This window comes from Oncorhynchus mykiss, chromosome 16 (assembly GCF_057628025.1).
Source record: "Oncorhynchus mykiss isolate SJ-2025 chromosome 16, ASM5762802v1, whole genome shotgun sequence".
Classification (NCBI taxonomy): Eukaryota; Metazoa; Chordata; class Actinopteri; order Salmoniformes; family Salmonidae; genus Oncorhynchus; species Oncorhynchus mykiss.
Window position 1 is genome coordinate 73,240,652 of NC_143037.1, and position 15,576 is coordinate 73,256,227.

General features: G+C 41.5%; 2 protein-coding genes across 2 annotated transcripts; one reads left to right on the forward strand and one right to left on the reverse strand.

Annotated features, from left to right (window-relative positions):
• The first annotated feature begins 232 nt into the window (after positions 1–232).
• On the forward strand, positions 233–11,749 carry plpbp (pyridoxal phosphate binding protein). The gene is made up of 8 exons (XM_021567093.3): positions 233–345; positions 4,454–4,561; positions 7,659–7,694; positions 7,790–7,865; positions 8,053–8,193; positions 10,137–10,279; positions 10,383–10,481; positions 10,648–11,749. The coding sequence occupies exons 1-8, from the start codon at positions 256–258 to the stop codon at positions 10,801–10,803; spliced, it is 849 nt and encodes a 282-aa protein (XP_021422768.1). The 5' UTR covers positions 233–255; the 3' UTR covers positions 10,804–11,749.
• Positions 11,661–15,547, reverse strand: tmed4 (transmembrane p24 trafficking protein 4). Its single transcript, XM_021567099.3, has 5 exons — positions 15,002–15,547; positions 14,597–14,697; positions 14,159–14,284; positions 13,480–13,626; positions 11,661–13,284 (listed from the first exon to the last, which is right to left on the reverse strand). The coding sequence occupies exons 1-5, from the start codon at positions 15,138–15,140 to the stop codon at positions 13,135–13,137; spliced, it is 663 nt and encodes a 220-aa protein (XP_021422774.2). The 5' UTR covers positions 15,141–15,547; the 3' UTR covers positions 11,661–13,134.
• Positions 15,548–15,576: the final 29 nt, after the last annotated feature.

The following is a 15,576-nucleotide window of genomic DNA, read 5'->3' on the forward strand; positions in this document are numbered from 1 at the left end:
CCGCTATGAGCAGGGAGCCAGTGACCGGTGCAGCTAATGGATTTACTAACGGAGTCGATTTATTTCTGGTTTCGTGCGGGTCTCATAGTTCAACAAACACCCAGCTAGATTGAATTGATGCGGAATGGTTTATCAATAGTCAACAAGGCGTCGCCCACTCACCTCCACACAAGCGTTCTATAATATAGAAAGGACTTTTATTTTGACAGGTTGATCACGTTGCTGTTGCTTACGCACGGTCGGTGGATTGAGGGTATGTGGAAAGTAGGAATGTCGGAGGAGGTTGGAAAAGCGTTACAAGCGGTGGTAGACAGGGTAAATCAAGCCGCGGCACGTCGACCCAAGGTAAATCCAGTTCAATATTATCTTGGGAAGAACCGGTGTATGTACTTTAGATTGTCATGTCGTGAGAAATGGTCTTATCATTTAAGTGTCGAGGGTCGGTGGACCAGTTATGCAAGGAAAAACACCAACCTTTGAATTGAGAAAGCACACCGTAACATTCACATTACGTTTTGATACGTGCTGATTATTTTAATGCAAACTCTTTAAAGGCGCGCGCTGCATGCCACCAGTTTGCGCGTGGAGGATTCTAGAGGATCTGCTGCTTTTATCATTTTGATGTAAACGTCAACAATGTTTTGTAAACGTTGCAAAACATTTCCATCAACTTCCGTTCACTCCTGATCGTAAGGAATGACCGTTTTGATTGGTTCAATTGAGACCATCCCACCACCATTCGAAAACAGTAGTTTTTTTTTTTTTTTTTTTGAAAAATTATTTTTATTTTCATTTCACATTCAAATACAATTACACATTTAGTGCATAACGTTGTACATAACATGGATACTTAAACAGTATCAACAAGTACCGTAACCATATACGAATATCAAAACTCCTAAAAAAAAAGTGCTGTTATTCTTGACCAGTATTATTGGCCTATATTCAAGCTTAACATGCCTCTATCAAACAATCTCCAAAAACAACACAAACAATTATATAAATAAAAATATATACATATGCCAAAATGCACTCTTGATAAACCTCAGTGTATATCAAATATCTACAAATGCTTAGATTACATTTCAATTGTACCTATGTAATACAATTATATATCGGTTATAAACACATTTACAATGACGGGTAAATCCCTTTCCATCTCTGTTTTACTGATGCAATGCCCCCCTTATCTATTTCAAATTGTATTCTTTTCCAAACTTCCTGTTTTATAAATTGAACCAATCCCGTCGGTGACCGCTTGAGGGTGTCATTAACTGCACCACATCTGGCCTCCCAAAGTTTGGTCTTGATAAGGGACACCAGAGTCACTAATGCTAATAATTGCACCCTTTCCACATTTTTTTATTTCAAGTTTCGCAACCCCTTCATAATCAATGTTTTTTAAAATCTCAAAAAATTGTTGACTTATTCCCCAAACTGATTGAGCAAAAGAACATTCCCATAAAACATGTGGAATTGTTTCGATTGCGAACAATTTATTTAGGGTCAAATTATGATCGTGTAAAGTTGAACGGACCGGAAGACGTCTGTGTAAAACAAGCCAATTAAAATATTTCAGTCTGTTGTCTAACCCTTTTAATTGTGTCCGTATCCAGGTGGAAGGCGATATTGGTAATCCGTCTCTAGGACGACAATTTTCTATTAATTTGGCGTATAGCAATCTGTGGTTGATTACATTTTCCTTTACTTTGCAGACAGGGGTTTTCCTTGCCCATTCCACTATTTTCTTAAAATGTAACGGGATAATTTCAGCTTTTGGCTTACTATTATCCCACTTCACCATGAACCTTAACGGTACAGACAGCCAGAATTTTATTAAAATGTGACATTTGTGTACAGAAGACGACAAAAGACAACAAATGTTTGAGTAGAACAACGCATCTAGCTTGAGAGGAATATGAGGGAAATCCCTTCCACCAGCCTCTAGGCTGGTACATCCGATCTCTACGGTAATGAAGTAATGAAGTAATGAAGGCAGAATGTCCGCCTTCAGCACTAACACCTTCCCACTAAAAGATAGTCGCCTGACTTTCCACAGTCCCAATCTTTTATTAATTGATAATAGTTTTTCTTTCCAATTAAACATGTCATCTTTAATTTCATTTCCGGAAGATATGCCGAGCACTACCATTGGTCCTGTGCACACAGTAAAACCACATAACTGGTCCGTTCTCCTTTTCCACTGTCCCAAATATTTTATTTCTGTTTATTTCTATATTTTACATCAATTCCCATCAATTCCCATTATTAAAGTGGCTGGAGTTGAGTCAGTGTGTTGGCAGCAGCCACTCAATGTTAGTGGTGGCTGTTTAACAGTCTGATGGCCTTGAGATATAAGCTGTTTTTCAGTCTCTCGGTCCCAGCTTTGATGCACCTGTACTGACCTCGCCTTCTGGGTGATAGCGGGGTGAACAGGCAGTGGCTCGGGTGGTTGTTGTCCTTGATGATCTTTATGGCCTTCCTGTGACATCGGGTGGTGTAGGTGTCCTGGAGGGCAGGTAGTTTGCCCCCGGTGATGCGTTGTGCAGACCTCACTACCCTCTGGAGAGCCTTACGGTTGTGGGTGGAGCAGTTGCCGTACCAGGCGGTGATACAGCCCGGCAGGATGCTCTCGATTGTGCATCTGTAGAAGTTTGTGAGTGCTTTTGGTGACAAACCAAATTTCTTCAGCCTCCTGAGGTTGAAGAGGCGCTGCTGCGCCTTCTTCACGATGCTGTCTGTGTGGGTGGACCAATTCAGTTTGTCTGTGATGTGTACGCCGAGAAACTTACTACCCTCTCCACTACTGTCCCATCGATGTGGATAGGGGGTGTTCCCTCTGCTGTTTTCTGAAGTCCACAATCATCTCCTTAGTTTTGTTGAAATGATGCTGGTCAGGGCGGGCAGGTGTGGGCAGTAATTGGTCGAAGAGCATGCATTTAGTTTTACTTGTGTTTAAGAGCAGTTGGAGGCCGCAGAAGGAGAGTTGTATGGCATTGCAGCTCGTCTGGACGTTAGTTAACACAGAGTCCAAAGAAAGGCCAGAAGTATACAGGATGGTGTCATCTGCGTAGAGGTGGATCAGAGAATCACCAGCAGCAAGAGCGACATCATTAATGTATACAGAGAAAAGAGTCAGCCCGAGGATTTGAACCCTGTAGCACCCCCATAGAGACTGCCAGAGGTCCGGACAACAGGCCCTCCGATTCACTGAACTCTGTCTGAGAAGTAGTTGGTGAACCAGGTGAGGCAGTCATTTGAGAAACCAAGGCTTTTGAGTCTGCCGATGTCAATCACCGCATTCTCAAAGTCGAAAGCCTTGGCCAGGTCGATGAATACAGCTGCACAGTATTGTCTCTTATCGATGGCGGTTATGATATTGTTTAGGACCTTGAGCGTGGCTGAGGTGCACCCATGACCAGCTCAGAAACCAGATTTCATAGCGGAGAAGGTACGGTGGGATTCGAAATGGTCGGTGATCTGTTTGTTAACTTGGCTTTCGAAGACCTTAGAAAGGCAGGGTAGGATAGATATAGGTCTGTAGCAGTTTGGGTCTAGAGTATGTCCTCCTTTTGAAGAGGGGAATGACCATGGCAGCTTTCCAATGTTTGGGGATCTCAGATGATACGAAAGAGAGGTTGAACAGGCTAGTAACAGGGGTTGCAACAATTTTGGTGGATAATTTTGGAAAGAGAGGGTCCAGATTGTCTAGCCCGGCTGATTTGTAGGGGTCCAGATTTTGCAGCTCTTTCAGAACATCAGCTATCTGGATTTGGGTGAAGGAGAAAAGGTGGGGGCTTGGGCAGGTTGCTGTGGGGGGTGCCGGGCAGTTAACCCGGGTAGTGGTAGCCAGGTGGAAAGCATGGCCTGCTGTAGAAAAATGCTTATTGAAATTCTCAATTGTCGCAGATTTATCGGTGGTGACAGTGTTTCCTAGCCTCAGTGCAGTGGGCAGCTGGGAGGAGGTGCTCTTATTCTCCAAGGACTTTACAGTGTCCCAGAACCTTTTTGAGTTTGTGCTATAAGATGCGAATTTCTGTTTGAAAAAGATAGCCTTTGCTTTCCTAACTGCCTGTGTACGACGAGACGAGGACAAAAAGACGTCTGACTGCTACGCCATCTTGGACAAACAATGAAACATAATACAGAGTAGACAGACAAAGACGACCCTTTCAGATTCCTGTCGTCTTGATTGTAAGGAAATGCCAGCATGATAAAATAAGTGCATTTGGACAGCATACCTTGGTTGTGTTTAGGAAGGCACAATGTTTTACGCGTTACCAGTACAGCTAACCCTATATAGTTTTCTACATGACAGAGGCATTCCTGTTCTGTATTGTCCCCCAATATGTCTTCCTGAATGAGCCTCAGATGTCGACTGGGTTCATATAACTCATAATTTATTTACAATATATTTTTTTGCTTTCCTTTTTCCTCTGCTCTCCCACCCAAGACGTTGCCCGCGGTGCCGCCCCGCCTGGTAGCTGTAAGTAAGACGAAACCACCTGACATGGTGATCGAGGCGTACCGAAAAGGACATCGCAACTTTGGTGAAAACTATGTGAGTGTTATACTGAGTATTGTACACTGGTCCTCTAGCTTAGTTAGTAGAGCATGGTCCTCTGTAGTTCAGTTAGTAGAACACGGTCCTCTGTAGTTCAGTTAGTAGAACATGGTCCTCTGTAGTTCAGTTAGTAGAACACGGTCCTCTGTAGTTCAGTTAGTAGAACATGGTCCTCTGTAGTTCAGTTAGTAGAGCATGGTCCTCTGTAGTTCAGTTAGTAGAACATGGTCCTCTGTAGTTCAGTTAGTAGAGCATGGTCCTCTGTAGTTCAGTTAGTAGAACATGGTCCTCTGTAGTTCAGTTAGTAGAACATGGTCCTCTGTAGTTCAGTTAGTAGAACATGGTCCTCTGTAGTTCAGTTAGTAGAACATGGTCCTCTGTAGTTCAGTTAGTAGAACATGGTCCTTTGTAGTTCAGTTAGTAGAACATGGTCCTCTGTAGTTCAGTTAGTAGAACATGGTCCTCTGTAGTTAGTAGAACATGGTCCTCTGTAGTTAGTAGAGCATGGTCCTCTGTAGCTCAGTTAGTAGAACATGGTCCTCTGTAGTTCAGTTAGTAGAACATGGTCCTCTGTAGTTCAGTTAGTAGAGCATGGTCCTCTGTAGTTCAGTTAGTAGAACATGGTCCTCTGTAGCTCAGTTAGTAGAACATGGTCCTCTGTAGTTCAGTTAGTAGAACATGGTCCTCTGTAGCTCAGTTAGTAGAACATGGTCCTCTGTAGCTCAGTTAGTAGAACATGGTCCTCTGTAGTTCAGTTAGTAGAACACGGTCCTCTGTAGTTCAGTTAGTAGAACATGGTCCTCTGTAGTTCAGTTAGTAGAGCATGGTCCTCTGTAGTTCAGTTAGTAGAACATGGTCCTCTGTAGTTCAGTTAGTAGAGCATGGTCCTCTGTAGTTCAGTTAGTAGAACATGGTCCTCTGTAGTTCAGTTAGTAGAACATGGTCCTCTGTAGTTCAGTTAGTAGAACATGGTCCTCTGTAGTTCAGTTAGTAGAACATGGTCCTCTGTAGTTCAGTTAGTAGAACATGGTCCTTTGTAGTTCAGTTAGTAGAACATGGTCCTCTGTAGTTCAGTTAGTAGAACATGGTCCTCTGTAGTTAGTAGAACATGGTCCTCTGTAGTTAGTAGAGCATGGTCCTCTGTAGCTCAGTTAGTAGAACATGGTCCTCTGTAGTTCAGTTAGTAGAACATGGTCCTCTGTAGTTCAGTTAGTAGAGCATGGTCCTCTGTAGTTCAGTTAGTAGAACATGGTCCTCTGTAGCTCAGTTAGTAGAACATGGTCCTCTGTAGTTCAGTTAGTAGAACATGGTCCTCTGTAGCTCAGTTAGTAGAACATGGTCCTCTGTAGCTCAGTTAGTAGAACATGGTCCTATGTAGTTCAGTTAGTAGAGCATGGTCCTCTGTAGCTCAGTTAGTAGAGCATGGTCCTCTGTAGCTCAGTTAGTAGAACATGGTCCTCTGTAGCTCAGTTAGTAGAACATGGTCCTCTGTAGCTCAGTTAGTAGAACATGGTCCTCTGTAGCTCAGTTAGTAGAACATGGTCCTATGTAGCTCAGTTAGTAGAGCATGGTCCTCTGTAGCTCAGCTAGTAGAACATGGTCCTCTGTAGTTCAGCTAGTAGAACATAGTCCTCTGTAGTTCAGCTAGTAGAACATGGTCCTCTGTAGTTCAGTTAGTAGAACATGGTCCTCTGTAGTTCAGTTAGTAGAACATGGTCCTCTGTAGTTCAGTTAGTAGAACATGGTCCTCTGTAGTTCAGTTAGTAGAGCATGGTCCTCTGTAGCTCAGTTAGTAGAACATGGTCCTCTGTAGCTCAGTTAGTAGAGCATGGTCCTCTGTAGCTCAGTTAGTAGAACATGGTCCTATGTAGCTCAGTTAGTAGAGCATGGTCCTCTGTAGCTCAGTTAGTAGAACATGGTCCTCTGTAGTTCAGCTAGTAGAACATGGTCCTCTGTAGTTCAGCTAGTAGAACATGGTCCTCTGTAGCTCAGTTAGTAGAACATGGTCCTCTGTAGCTCAGTTTGTAGAGCATGGTCCTATGTAGCTCAGTTAGTAGAACATGGTCCTATGTAGCTCAGTTAGTAGAACATGGTCCTCTGTAGCTCAGTTTGTAGAACATGGTCCTCTGTAGTTCAGTTTGTAGAACATGGTCCTCTGTAGTTCAGTTAGTAGAACATGGTCCTCTGTAGTTCAGTTAGTAGAACATGGTCCTCTGTAGTTCAGTTAGTAGAACATGGTCCTCTGTAGTTCAGTTAGTAGAGCATGGTCCTCTGTAGCTCAGTTAGTAGAACATGGTCCTCTGTAGCTCAGTCAGTAGAACATGGTCCTCTGTAGCTCAGCTAGTAGAACATGGTCCTCTGTAGTTCAGTTAGTAGAACATGGTCCTCTGTAGCTCAGTTAGTAGAGCATGGTCCTCTGTAGCTCAGTTAGTAGAGCATGGTCCTCTGTAGCTCAGTTAGTAGAACATGGTCCTCTGTAGCTCAGTTAGTAGAACATGGCCCTCTGTAGCTCAGTTAGTAGAACATGGTCCTATGTAGCTCAGTTAGTAGAACATGGTCCTATGTAGCTCAGTTTGTAGAACATGGTCCTCTGTAGTTCAGTTAGTAGAACATGGTCCTCTGTAGCTCAGTTAGTAGAACATGGTCCTCTGTAGCTCAGTTAGTAGAGCATGGTCCTCTGTAGCTCAGTTAGTAGAACATGGTCCTCTGTAGCTCAGCTAGTAGAACATGGTCCTCTGTAGTTCAGTTAGTAGAACATGGTCCTCTGTAGTTCAGTTAGTAGAACATGGTCCTCTGTAGTTAGTAGAACATGGTCCTCTGTAGTTAGTAGAGCATGGTCCTAGATTCGGAATCTAGATTCTGTCTCTCACAGTTGAAGTGATAAATATAGCTTGCCTATGATAAACAATTACAGACCTCTACATGCTTTGTAAGTAGGAAAACCTGCAAAATCGGGCAGTGTATCAAATACTTGTTCTCCCCATTGTATATGATGGGAACATGTTGTACAGTTCCACATAAAACCTTTATTAGTAGTGTGAAGACATTTGTGGCTTGACTTTTTATTTTTGTTCCTTTTACCTCTCACTCTTAGGTGAATGAACTTGTGGATAAAGCTTCAAATCCTCAGGTGTGTTGAAAGGTTTAAGTCACATTGTTCTTTACCATATGTAATGCGTCTATCCAGCAACCGATAAAAAAAATTATATTTCTGTCCTAACCTAGATTTTAGAATCATGCCCAGAAATCGAGTGGCATTTTATTGGCCATTTACAGAAGAATAATGTCAACAAACTTTTGGGTAAGTAATATGTCACATCTTGTGCAACATCCTATGCCTCCATTTCTCTAAAACTTTTAACATCAACTTGCATGTCTTCCTATACCCAGCGGTCCTTGTCAAAAATAACGCTTTTTTTTAAACACCATTCTGTAGAAGCCCTTAGTAACCCTGGCATATCTTCACTCTGCCCACACACTTCCCACAGGTGTACCAAACCTGTTCATGGTGGAGACAGTGGACTCTGTCAAGTTGGCCGACAAGGTAAACAGCTCCTGGCTGCGGTTGAGAACAGCTAGTACGCAGACGTTAAAGATCATGGTTCAGATCAACACCAGTGGGGAGGAAAGTAAGTGTTCACACCAGGGGTTGGAACCCCAACATTTTTTTCCCCCAATCGTTTTGTTCTGAACAGAACCATCATTTTTGTTGTTGTTGTTACGTTACACTGTTCCGACCAGAAAAATAAAGTTCTGAACCTGGTTCGAACCGCCAAAAAAGTACCACTTTATATCTTTCCTTTCTGTTCCTTTTTAAACCTCTGAAATATACATTTATTTTTACATTAAGCTCGTTATTAAATTACCAATCAGTGCGGATAGAGCAGCTTTCTGTGGAGTGGATAAGCGATTTAATCTGTATAGAAAATCCGTTATGAACCAATTTTGCAGTGAAATCATGGTTTAATCCTATTGAAAGACAAACACACACTGTGCTGCCAGTCACAGTGTAGGGCACGAGATGCATCAGGAATTGTGAGGGTGAGGATGGAGGAAGCTTGCCTTGAAGTGCTGGGCATCTTGTTATGACATGCATTATTGGAATTAGGCACGCAGAATTATAGCTACGGAGCAGCGGCTTCTATGACGGAACTTTGAATGACTTTGATCTGCTGAGTTGATTTAACGTTGGACCAGAGCTAGCTAGCTATCAAGCTTGTGTGTGCAGAGCGGCACCAGAATTTAAAATAAAACATTTACCTTTTTTGTAGTTAATAAATCCAATGTGAAACATGGTAACTATAGTATCAAATAGCATTGAAAAAGTCCATTCATTCTTCTCTAATTAAACATCTCTCCCTAATTTCTGAATTACACTTTGTCAGTAGGCTACAGTAACCTATGCTTACATGGGGAGGGGCAGGTAGCATATACACCGACCGGCTGGCAAAGATATCCAACTGGCAGGCAGATGCTGGAATAAGTCTCTGTGTGACAGAGTGAGGGCTTTGCATAGGCGCTTTGTTGCGTTTTTTTTTTGTGGGACTGGAATAAAATGCTCGGAACGTGAAATAACGTAACTAACCGGTTCCCATGCTTTTAAAATGACGGTTCTGTTCCGGAACAGCATAGATCACTCTCGTTTTCGGTTCGGGTTCTGTTCCTCAAATCATTTTGTTGTTTTCTGTTTTTTTGGTTCTGTTTCATGAACCTGTTTCAACCCTTGGTTCACACACACGTAGGTTGGCATTTATTGAGGTGACTCATGTACTGGAGGAAGCACTGCAGAGGTCACTAGCTGGCACATCCGCAATGTAGTAAAATCTGCTTTTTAAATTGAATCCTAACCCTGACCTTTAATAAAATAAGACCAAAAGGCTAATTTTTGTTTTTAATATTTTATCCAACATATATATCTAGACAATTTTGACTTTGCAGCTGGCCCATCTAGTAGAATTCACTCAGTTCTGTCTCAAGGGCAACAATCATGAAGTCAACCTGCTTCACAGACAGATACACAAACTGCTGTTCCACACGGTGTACAAAACATTAAGAACACCATCCGAATATTGAGTCGCCCGCCCCCATTATGCCCTCAGAAGAGCCTCAATCCGTCGGGGCAGGGACTCTACAAGGTGTCGAACGCGTTCCACAGGGATGCCGGCCCATGTTGACTCCAATGCTTTCCACAGTTGTTAAGTTGGCTGGATGTCCTTTGGGTGGTGGACCATTCTTGATACACACGGGAAATTGTTGAGTGTGAAAAACCCAGCAGCGTTGCAGTTCTTGACACAAACTGGTGCGTCTTGTACCTACTACCATAACCAAAGGCAGTTACACTTTTATTCTTGCCCATTCACCCTCTGAATGGAACACAGACACAATCCATGTCTCAAGGCTTATAAATCCTTCTTTAACCCGTCTCCTCCCCTTCATCTAAACTGATTTGAAGTGGATTTAACAATTGACGTCAATAAGGGATCATAGCTTTCACCTGGATTGGCCTTGGTCAGTCAAAGTCATGGAAATAGCAGGTGTTCTTAATGTTTTGTACACTGTACATTACCTCTAGGTAAACATGGACTGCCTCCTGGTGAGACCGTGACCACAGTGAAACACATTTTATCCAAATGCTCTGCCCTACACTTCTCCGGACTCATGACCATTGGTCGCTATGGTTATGACCTAGCTGATGGCCCTAACCCGGATTTTCAGGTATTTGACTGTTATGATTACCCTAATGTTTTATGTTAAGGCTTTTGGTAAACATCTATAGGTGTGTGTGTGTGTGTTAAGTCTGCTGCGCATCACCAACCAGGCTTTGCTGAGTCGGCGACAGGAAGTGTGTGCCAGTCTACAGCTGCCGCTTGAAGATGTGGAGCTTAGTATGGGCATGTCCACTGACTTCGAACACGCGGTAAGTTCCACTGTTCCAGACTTCTTAATGGCTAATACAATATGTTCTTAACATACTGAATGATCAAATATTAATTAGGCTACCCATTTGCAACTCGATTGCTCATGCTGTTTGTATAAGTTATAACCTTCTGAGGTATATCTCCTCTTCCATTTCCTCCTTTTAGATTGAGGTGGGTTCAACCAACGTGCGAGTGGGTAGTACTATTTTTGGTAATAGGGATTATCCCAACACTCCCACTCCCAGTCCAGAGAGAAAGTCAAAGGTTCCTACAGAAGAGGCAGCTAAGAAGATGGAGCGTCTCACTGTGACAGAACAGTGATGTTTCTCCTTCCTACACTCACAACAGGCTGAAAAGGATTTAGTATTTTAATGAGATTTTCTGGGGGGGAAAAAACAACAGCAGGTTTCCACAGTATCTTTATGATGTCTTTGGTTGATGTAGTAGTTTTCTACAGAGCCCATTCATTTATTTGAGCATTTTTGGGATGACGTTCGATCTTTTAAGTTGACATTAGACATAGATTCTCATTAATCAATTGATGGTATAGGATATAAGAAGTTCCCTACCTCACATCTTGATCTTGTGCCAACCCCTAGATTCAATAGACACCGTTTTACACGATAACGGAATTCAAGATAATTTGGAGAGTCAAGCAGAGGTCGACTCTCTCGACTCCCCCTTATATCATGACGTATGGTATGAGTCAATTAAATTGTTTTGTATGGTGTCAGATATTTGACGTTTTTTTATAATTGATAAACCAAATTAGAAAACGGCAGGTAAAGAATGATTCATACCATATGTTTACATTGCCACGTTATTTAATTTTGTGTGATGTCAGTGATTCTTCTGGTCTGAATTATTTGTTGGTGCAGTAAAAGATTTAAGAATGAACCTATGCAAAGATGAAATAGTTTAGTTTGTTCTGTTATGAGATTGTCTATCCTATAGTTATTATGGAACAATAATGCTGTAGTTACCATCAATGTAAAACTAAATCCATAACCAAGGGTGATAATGAACACATTCAGTGAATTGTATTGCAAAAACATTCACTTAAACAAGATACAGGGTTAAATTGATACTGAGGAAGGTGACAAGCAATACAATATTTATTGAAAATAACTGTTAGAAAAAAATCCTGTTCAGGGAATGCTACATAAACAGACCACAGATGGGAATCAACAACTTTTTCCATTTTTATTGAGTACATTGAAATGACAGCCAACCAAAAGTAAAAAACCTTAATAATGACAAATTAAAACCTTGTGACTTTATTCCTTGTCATAACACTACATTTTTGTAGTATTCGCATCTTACTGATATCTAGCTTGTAACCTAAACCCTTGTTCAGTTTTGAATAACTCAGGGGTATTTTATCATGGGCATTCATTTCACAACATTCAAATTGAATCTGCACCTAATTTAATTAGTTGGGTCTTTTTTAATTTTTTTTAAACGGGGCTGTTTGGACCTCTGGAAATATAAATAACGTAATATTTTCTGGAATGATACTGCTCTTCAACAGAAGGTAAGGTTGTGGATGCCATTCTACTTGTGAACTGGTGTTTGGGCGTGAACAGGTTAGTCATTAAGATATCCCTATTATTAGCTATGTTACAATCATGTTAGTAGACTAAAACACAATATAGTCCAAATAAATACAAGTGTTTTAAACCAAAATAATACAGTTTTCAGAAAGACCAAGATCTACAAAATACTAGTAATGTGGATCTGACTGCTTAGTTCAAAATTTTGCCACTGCTTATATGTACAGTCCAACACAGTTTTATACAACAACTACACAGCAGTAGACCTAATACAACAACATGGACACAGGTGCTGCTTACTCCTTAACACAATAATTAAAATCACGGAATAATAATGGACAATACAAAACGCACTGGATGGCATCAATTCATTTGCTTCCCAGGTTTAAAAGGGGCAATCTGCAGTTGTTAAATTTTTTTAGACTTACAAATTAATATGTACCCATTGATTCTTGAATAACTTACAAATGCCTGATGAGCTTAGTTCAACTGTTGTACCTCATCAGAACCTAAAATAAAAGCTTGTTTTACTTCATTGTTTATAAACAAAGTAAATGTAAACAATTTTGATCTCAAAGTTGGTCAAGTCCTTGGAATTTATAGCTTTGACTAAAAATTTGAGTGTGGTTAAATTTCTCCAGCCCTATCCTTCAGCTGCAGATTGCCCATTTAAAGGGCAACTCCACCACTTCTCAACCTCGTTTATCTCCAGCATAATACCATTGTCGACATATGTGAAATGGCACATTTGTTTATTTTAAAACAATTTAAGTGAAGTTCTACCTGATGACATCAAAAGTTAACATTTTAAAAACTGATTTTCAAACATTTGTGGTGACATGGGGAGCAAGAAAATAATTGCAGGTTTGGAAAATCACTTTTTATTTTTAACCCACAGAGAAGCATTTTTTTTTTTTTAGGACCTTATCAATTTAACCACAAATGAGCTGGTTTCACATATGTACACTTGAGGTTGAAAGTGGCGGAATTGCCCTTTTTAAGCATCTACTAAATCACATCAACACCTTGTCTCTCTGCCAGTCAACTCTGTATGGGTGTGATGCCGGTCTTAAACTCAATCAGTGATGGCCTGAGAGCATTACACCAACTTCTTGGCCTCAAAGAAGCTCTTGAGGTGCTTCATCTGCCAGATGCCAGTGACGATGAGAATAAGCGTCTGCGCTATCGACCACCAAAGCACACGCTGGTTGGTGCTCTCACTTGTCATGCGGAACCGCTCCTCACGATACTGTTAAATGAGATACACAGACAGTCACGAGAACATTGAAAGACAAGGGGAAGTCCTCACGATACTGTGAAAAGACAGACATTCCACAACATGGATTTGTATGGCATGTTTAAATACATTTTCAAGATTTTATTATCACATATGTTGTAGCTTAGTCTACATTTTTGAGTTGAATAACTTAATCTTTCAACTCACCCGCTGATAGTTTTGCTCTTTCTGGATTTGTTCTACTTGGTCCAGTAATTGTCGAGCTCTCAATTGCAGCTCTGTGAGCTTGTCTTTTGCTGCGATTTCAGGGTAGTTGTTGGTATGCTCACCAACCTGAATATCCAGGTGGACTCTCTGTAAGATAGAGCACAAGGTTATAATGACAGACTTGTGTATGTGTGTCGTTCAGAGGATGAATGGGCAAGAAGAAAAAGGGTGTAAGTGCCTTCGAAACAGGGTGTGGTAGTCGGAACCAGGCGCACCGGTTCGAAACAGGGTGTGGTAGTCGGAACCAGGCGCACCGGTTCGAAACAGGGTGTGGTAGTCGGAACCAGGCGCACCGGTTTGAGTGTGTCAAGAACTGCAACGCTGCTGGGTTTTTCACGCTCAACAGTTTCCTCGTGTGTATCAAGAATGGTCCACCACCTAAACGACATCCTGCCAACTTGACACAACTATGGGAAGCATTGGAGTCAACGTGGGCCAGCATCCCTGTGGAACGCTTTCAACACCTTGTAGAGTCCAATGCCCCCCAACAAATTGAGGCTGGTATTCTTAATGTTTTGTATACTCAGTGTATTTACTGCTTTATGGAAGGTTATTTTGTTGTGAGCAGAAAATTGTTCTGAACAACCCATTCTGTATGAGCAAAGTATCCCACTCATACCAGTTTGCCACCAGCAAACAGGGCCATCTTGGTGGAGTTGGAGTGCAGGCAGATTTGATGCTCGCCCGGGGTATGGGATGTGAAGGTGAACCGTCCATCTGACCCATACTGACGAGACAGGATGATCTAGAATAAGAAAGGTTTGGAGAGAAATAGAGACATGCTGATGAAATGTACGTGGAGGCATTGTGTTCATGATGTAATATTTAGATATTTGTCTTGTGTATATGTATTGTGTGATGCAAAATGAATTGCCTCATTGAGGTCATTCAAGTTCTCTGAATATACAAACTGTAGTGACTGTACACATTTCAGAGTGTGGTAACTTTATTTCTAATCTCTCATGGACTGACAACGTAAATTACGCTAAATTGTTGTTCTGGGTTAACCTGAGATTACATTACATCTAATGTCTTTTCTCAATGATGAACAACTGACCTTAGTATCTGGATCCTTGATCTCCACATGCATTCCAAGGCCAGGTGTGGCTGGGAGGAACGATCCGGTCTGCTTGTCCCACAGCTGGGTCCTGTATTTCCCTAATTATAGAGAGACGACATTTGACAAATGAAATCATCTTATGAAAGCTATTCCTCATATCCTCAATAGATGGCCTACTCCATCTCAAATAACAATACACTGCACTGGCTCACCACATATTAAATCTTCTCATATTTTGTAGCTAGCTCGAAAACTCTTTATTTATTAATACCCATGTGATAGATATTTTTCCTCCATCCGGAAATGAAAGACATGCATATGCACTAACTGACTGAATAAAAATAGCCTATGAGCCAGAAGCAGCTAGCTCGCTAACGCTAAAACCATAGCTAGCTAACTTACCAATAACCATAGTTTCATCTGGAATTTCCTCTATAAAGCATTTTTTCTCCGTCTCCCCAATGTGAAAATAGAGAGCGTAACTTGGAGAGAGCCAAGCAAATAATATGATAATTCCGGCGCCGGGTACAGTGAGCATCATGTCAAAACAGCTTTGTTGTCACCATCAGCAGAGTCAGCGCAGTTGATGCTAGTGATGAGTCGTTCGCGAACAAACGACTCTTTTTTTTTTGTTGAACGGATCTCTTTGGTGAAATTGGGAACCGAACCGCATCGGTGGAAGAGCCGTTCATTTGGTTCCCTGATTTGCATACTGCTACTACTGCTTTATGAGCTCAAATCAAACGTTTTTCTGTAGATAATAAAAAATAATGATCCAAAATAGGATGAATCCTCACTGCAGAAACAATAAATAGTGGGGAGAGGGCGTCAATCTGATCCGTTTGGGAGACAAACGAGCCGACTCTTTTACGTGAACGGAGCTGATTGAGCCGGCTCACTAAAAAGAGTCCGAATGCCCATCACAAATAGACGCAATTAGCTGCTGCTGTACTTTTATTTTGAAACCCCGTCGGAAG